The following is a 7,302-nucleotide window of genomic DNA, read 5'->3' on the forward strand; positions in this document are numbered from 1 at the left end:
CCTTATCTGTTCTTTCTTCCTAGATTGTTATGTGCTAATACATAGATTTGAAGGCCAGTGATTTATTTATTTTAGTCTGTAGAGGCATCGAGTTTACAAGGGTAGAAATTGGATTTGGAAAAGGTGGAAAAAATAATTACATAACTTGACTTAATCATTAATGCTTATTGAGCTTGAATGCTCCTTAGTTGCACAACATTGTATGGTAATCTAGGATATGCTCCTTAGTTGCTCACATACCCGTATTTGATACTTATTGTAATAGATACCTCTAATATATGTACCAAGTCATTTTGTTTTTTGTTTTGTTTTTAAGTGCCAATACATCTATGATACTTATACACCCATGATACGGCTTGAATGTTGTTGTAACCCAACCCTCGATTGTGAGAGATAATCCAAACTTGTAAGAATTTTAATCTTTATATATTGGTTTCAATGTTGAAAATTCATCTAGTTATCTTTTATTTACTCTTTTGGATCTTGGTTTGTATTCAAAACATCATTTATTGGTCATAGATTCACTATATTATCTATTATTGCTCTTAAATTGATATATGTTTCACAATAAATGAAAAATAAATGCTTAACAATATATTAAAAAATATAATTAAAATATATTTTAATAAGTAATAATACACATATCCCCGGCATATAGTACCTAAGGTTTTTCGGGAAATGCCTTGTCCCCGTAGCTGTACTGCGCATCTTAGATGGTCATACACAGATATACATCTTAGATGGTCATCCGCAAATATAAAATCTCCAAATTTAAGATTTTGTATGTGAAAAGGATGTGTGATGGGATTAGGATGTCATAATAGATTATGGCCTTGTTTGGAGTTATTGTTTTGGTGATACAACTTATAATTACAATGAAAGTTTATTGAGTTTTACACACCATCCTGACATTAATTTCTATCAACACATTTATCGTTGACGACCAACTCATATGGTTCACATTAATTGCATTTCTTTATATGCAGATCATGATGAAGCTAATTTGGGGAGGCGCAGAATTAGCTATGCTAGAGTGTGTTGAGGTGGATGCCCCAAAGATGTTGATTATTAATTTTGTTAAAGTTACCTATATTTCCTCTGTGCTAGTTGAGATCAATTACATAGAACTCAGTCTATTCTGGGAGAAATTGTTAAAGAAACTATACATGTGAGGCATCGGCCTGTGTCTATTCTACCACACCAATCCTGTTGTGCAAGAGTGGAAAAAAACAAAAAACAAAACTCTTCTTTTCAACCTCTCTACTGGCCTCAACCCTTCGACCACAAGAATACGCAAGCACCTAACCACCGATGCCACAAAGGGGGCTAGTATTAAGTCTCTCCTTGATTGCGTAAACTAAATCTTCTAGCAAAGTAATTTGAGATCTTTTGCTCTACTTGATGGCATCTAAATGTAAGTTATCTAACATCCTCTGATTATAACATGTTTTCTTGATTTGTTTCTTGGGAACTAAAGCCTCTTGTATCTCTTGGCTGCAGCTCAGTTTTGTTTATGGCCTACCATTACATTTCTCTTCTTTATACTGTTTTCTCCAACTTCAAGCCTTAATGCTGTCAGTGGTCCAACCAAACGTAGACATGAAGTAATTGTGGCACATCATGGTGCTGTTGCCACTGATGATTGACGATATTCCAGAATAGGGATGAAAGTTCTTCAGGGAGGAGGTCATGCTGTTGATGCATCAGTGGCTTCTGCTCTTTGCNTCCCCCAAAGATGTTGATTATTAATTTTGTTAAAGTTACCTATATTTCCTCTGTGCTAGTTGAGATCAATTACATAGAACTCAGTCTATTCTGGGAGAAATTGTTAAAGAAACTATACATGTGAGGCATCGGCCTGTGTCTATTCTACCACACCAATCCTGTTGTGCAAGAGTGGAAAAAAACAAAAAACAAAACTCTTCTTTTCAACCTCTCTACTGGCCTCAACCCTTCGACCACAAGAATACGCAAGCACCTAACCACCGATGCCACAAAGGGGGCTAGTATTAAGTCTCTCCTTGATTGCGTAAACTAAATCTTCTAGCAAAGTAATTTGAGATCTTTTGCTCTACTTGATGGCATCTAAATGTAAGTTATCTAACATCCTCTGATTATAACATGTTTTCTTGATTTGTTTCTTGGGAACTAAAGCCTCTTGTATCTCTTGGCTGCAGCTCAGTTTTGTTTATGGCCTACCATTACATTTCTCTTCTTTATACTGTTTTCTCCAACTTCAAGCCTTAATGCTGTCAGTGGTCCAACCAAACGTAGACATGAAGTAATTGTGGCACATCATGGTGCTGTTGCCACTGATGATTGACGATATTCCAGAATAGGGATGAAAGTTCTTCAGGGAGGAGGTCATGCTGTTGATGCATCAGTGGCTTCTGCTCTTTGCTTGGGGGTTGTAAGCCCAGCATCAAGTGGCCTTGGTGGGGGAGCCTTTATGCTTCTCAGGCTATCCAGTGGGAAGGCACAAGCCTTTAATATGAGAGAAACTGCCCTCTTGAAAGCTTCTGAGGTATTCCAAATCACTTTCTCAAATCTTCTTTGGATTGGTTTTGAACTTGAGTGCAAACAGTTCCAATTAAGCACAATATTCTAAGTTGTAACAAATGAATCTTTTGGGGCTTGTTTCTTTTTATACTTCCTTACAAGGGTTACATTACAATTAACACTTTTTAGTAAATTTCTTACATGTCAAAAAAGAAAATTTGATATATTATTAATTTTTCTATCTCATCCATTTATACTGTTGAGGAGCAATTGAGTTGTGTGCTTTGGTTGAAGAGCTCTTATTAGTCAGTACTCAACTTATATTACAGTAATGGACCAGGTTTACATGGTCAGAATTCCACCAGTGTTTGGCTAGATAAAAAGTCTACACCTGGAAGACCCAAGACAGTCAAACCATTCCCTAGCTGAGTGGATCTTAACCATCTAATCATTTGTGTAATTTCCCGTGTTTATCCATCCCATCTACAAAACTCAATTTCTTATCCGATGAGTGGTCTTTGATTTAGCGCTGCTCAAAAAACGAAAGAGTTTTGCACATGCATATCCAAAGATTATGACCCAATAATCCTTATTTAGAAAAAAAATTGTCCTTGCAATTAATATGCATCTGCATAGTTTATATTTCTAACATGAAGACAATTGGAAAATTTACCATTTTAAGATACAGATGAAATTGACATATATTGGAATCGTAATTATGAACTCATATTGCTTGTTGAACTTTATGTTCCATGTAAATGATTCTTGAAATCATTCTCTTACATAGTTATTCATTTTCAGAACAGTATGCTGGCAATGCTACTCTGAAAGGTGAAGGCGCCCTCTCCATAGCTGTTCCAGGTGAACTTGCAGGCCTTTACAAAGCTTGGAAACGACATGAAAGGCTTCCTTGGAAGAGGCTTGTGAGGCCAGCTGAGCATCTTGCTCATTTGGGATTTAAGATATCACCATTTCTCCACACCCAGATGGTCAAAAAATCATCTGGGATCTTGGCAGATGAGGGACTCTGAGAAATTTTTACTTCAAATGGAAGTCTTCTGCAGGCAGGCGATATCTGCCACAATGAGAAACTAGCACATACACTAAACAAAATTTCAAAATTTGGTCCAGTGGCCTTGTATAGTGGCTCAATTAGATTCAAGTTGGTTAGAGATGTTCAGAAGGTTGGAGGCATATTGACAATGAAGGATTTGCAAAGTTATAAAGTTAAATTGAAAGAACCAATTTCTGCTAACATTTTAGGGCGTAAATTGCTTGTCATGCCCCCTCCTTCAGGGGATCCTCCAATGATACTTGTGAGTATATTTCTGATCTACTTTGGTGTCATATAATATTCTTTCTTTTCTTCTTTTAATATTTTTTGGAAATTTTTTTTGACCCAGCTTTATCTGTCTGCTGCCACAGATGTTAAACATTCTAGCCCAATATGCAGTCCCTTCGGGTGTTTCTGGCCCCCTTGGGCTCCATAGGGAAATTGACGCTTTGAAACATGTGTTTTCTGTGAGGATGAATCTTGGTGATCCTGACTTTGTTCTTGTGTCAAAGGTTCTATCTGATATGCTCTCTCCTAAGTTTGCTAAAGAATTAAAGAAACAAATATTTGACAATATGACATTTGATCCCAGTCATTATGGTGGCAGGCAAGCTCCTTCATTGGTATAGAAAATAAGATTTTAAAGATAAATAACTTATATTGATTTTTTTGAGGAACTTAGCTTTGTGCTGTCTCAAATTCTTGCATGTAATTTAACAGAATTCAAGTTCATGTTGTGTCATGTTAGTGCCAAAGTTCAGGTCTTTTCCGGATGAAGTTTCTAATATGGAAAAGCAATAGTTATATGTCAAATATTGAAGTTTATCTGGTTTATTTTTCTGGTGATGCTCCTCAGAATTTGAATTAATCATCAATTTGTGGTCTACCTTCGTTGCATCACAATTTAGTTGGTAATGAAAGTGTACCTGTGAGCTTGCATACATTAGCGTGGAGATGTAATAAATCTAGAGGACGAGTATCAAGATGATTTATAAAGCATTATAATCTTAACACTGTGCATGAAATTTATTTTAATTAGACATTCTGTGTTTCTTAGATAGAAATGTTTTTTGCCTCAAGATTCAAATTGGTATACCTTTTTTTTTTGAAAAGGTCACTTCTCACATATTTGGGTAGTTGAAATTGAATGAGAATGTCTATAACAAAGGCTGCAATTTAGATATAATGGGCAGAAGTTAATGCTTAACAAAAACTGTGACTTGTCTTTACCTCTTCATGTCTATTATTTTTGGTTGTAGATGACCTACATATTCACAATTTATAACCCAAATGTTTATACTAAATGCTGTTTTCTAACAGATGGAATCAAATCCACGAGCATGGCACCAGTCATCTGTCTATCGTAGATCGTGAGCAAAATGCTGTAGCCATGACTACTACTGTGAATTCATATTTTGGTTCACTAATTCTGTCACCAAGTACAGGAATAGTCCTAAACAATGAAATGGATGATTTCTCAATCCCTACAAATGTTTCTGCAGATATTCCCCTGCCGGCACCAGCTAATTTAATCCGCCCAGGAAGAAGGCCATTATCTGCCATGTAAAGGTATGCTTTAAGAGTGTTCTCCACTCAAGTTAGGACTGGTGTCATTTTCAAACTACCAGATTAATTGTCTAATAACTTTCCTATTGCTTGTTGGGACCTTCAGAATGAACAGCAGAACAGTAGAGTTACATACGGTACAATATTGAGCAGAAATTTTATCTCAGGGAATGTTTTAAAATAATGTTTGTCATGTCTACTTATCATATATGTTCCTTCATGATATACTGATATCTGGTTTTTTTTTTTTTTTTTAAGCTTTTCATATTATGGAATATATTCATGTGCGATAAGTCATGCGACCTTTTTTCAATGCTTTCTACAGGATGAACAACTGCAAGCTGTGGTAGGGGCTAGTGGGGGAGGCAAGATCATTGCCGCAACTGCAGAGGTTCTCTTGAATCATTTTGCCCGGGGAATGGATCCATTCTCTTCTGTCATGGCACCAAGATTTTATCACCAGGTCGTTATCCAACTCTCTTTCTCTGAGTATACCTTATGATTCACATTTGCGATAAATAAGCTCTATGCCGTTGATAGGAGCGGTTAGTGACAATGCTTGCATTTAGATCAAGAAAAGGTTGCTGCTTAGGTCTAAATATATCTGATTAGATTGGTCAAGCCTTTGCTAAGTTTTAGATTAGGGTCAAATTTCTTAGTATGAGAACAGAGCTAAGTTTCACAGGTAAGACATTTTTTCTTTAACTTTTGTGGGTGGATTTGGTTCACCTGCATTAAAATTTCCTGCAAGGATAAATTTTGCATGTTCAGAAAAAACGGAATAAAAGATGAATGTCATTGAGTCACCTAACTAGCTAATTATTGATGAGGTTTCACTTAAAATATTTCATCTAATACTATAAGACTGCATCAGTGCTTATGGATAAGTGTCTTGAAGAGCAGGCTGTTTTATTAGGTTGGAGGACTTACTGTTTTTGACTAATTGTAGGATTCTGGTCACCATATTAGTCACATACAGGTACTTCAGTTTCTTGCTTCTCTCAACCAACCCATTTCAGTATAAGGTCGTCACCAAACGCATTAATTCTCCCATTTTTGAGCTGTTAGCCTTTTTTCCCCCCTTATTTTGAATGTAGAGGATTAGTTTTTACTCTTTATTGTACCATAAGTAGCCACTAGAAATTCTAATATGACAATTTTGTTTAACCAGCTGATACCCAATGTTTTATCCTATGAGAACTGGACAGCTGTGAGTGGTGATCACTTTGAAGTGCCTGCTGATATCAGGGCAGCTCTTCGAAAGAAGGGGCATGTCCTACAGAGCCTCTCAGGAGGGACTGCTTGCCAGTTTATAGTTCAAGATGTAGGTACTTTGAAGAAAAATGGAGGCATTGGAAAGCTTGTGGCTGTGAGTGATCCAAGAAAAGGTGGGTTTCCTGCTGGTTATTGAAATGCTGGAGTAGTATTAGGCAATTCATTCAGGTTTGTGTCTTTTGTTTACGCTGCTGGCAGATGGTTTTCCTTCCAATCTGGTGGAACTAGCCAATGTTCAGCTTCTTCTTCTTTTTTTTTTAATTGATTTTATTTCTCAAAAAAAAGAAAAAGAAAAAAAAAAGAAAAAAAAAAAATGGTGAGGAGATTGTATTTCTCTCTTAGTACGTAGGTTTGCTTTTTCTTTTCTTTTTTCCTACTAAAATTTTTCGTTACTTATATAAAAAAAATGTTTTAAGTTCATTTTAAAATATTTGATAATAAATTATTTATAGGACCAATTTATAATACTCATTAAATATTTTACTATTTGAGAAATAAATTTCAATTATTTTGAGAAAATGTAAAATTTTAATATTAATATAATTTAGAATCTGAACCTATTGTAATTGTAAGGACCAAATTTGAACTCGTAACCCACTACGTAGATGGACTTAAGCCCAAAACAATAAATTTATAGAGAATGAGTTGGAAAACTGGGATTTAGTTGATCAAACAAACATTAGAATAGATTCAGATGATAAGAGAATGAAAAGAAATAGGGTTGTATTGAAGAAAAATAGTCATCGGCAAGGTCCAAGATGCACTGTTCTTGTATATTATTCTCAAGTTGGGTTACAAGTTTGGTTCCTGAATACTCTAATCTTTCTTCTTGCAATCCCTTTCTTCCTGTTGCTTCCCTTTCCTTTTATATCATCCTCCTTTCTCATTCCCACTTCACACGTGTATAT

The 7,302-nt window shown here is 35.6% G+C and overlaps 1 protein-coding gene across 1 annotated transcript; it reads left to right on the forward strand.

Moving 5' to 3' along the window:
* The first annotated feature begins 1,736 nt into the window (after window positions 1-1,736).
* LOC111996668 (glutathione hydrolase 1) lies at window positions 1,737-6,618 on the forward strand. Its single transcript, XM_065764570.1, is given in 7 exon segments — window positions 1,737-2,091; window positions 2,178-2,524; window positions 3,306-3,815; window positions 3,925-4,160; window positions 4,874-5,116; window positions 5,414-5,582; window positions 6,291-6,618. Coding segments are annotated over 7 exon segments (1,758 nt in total). The 5' UTR covers window positions 1,737-2,078; the 3' UTR covers window positions 6,531-6,618.
* Window positions 6,619-7,302: the final 684 nt, after the last annotated feature.

The sequence above is a fragment of the Quercus suber genome, unplaced genomic scaffold, assembly GCF_002906115.3.
Source record: "Quercus suber isolate HL8 unplaced genomic scaffold, Cork oak 2.0 scaffold_569, whole genome shotgun sequence".
Classification (NCBI taxonomy): domain Eukaryota; kingdom Viridiplantae; phylum Streptophyta; class Magnoliopsida; order Fagales; family Fagaceae; genus Quercus; species Quercus suber.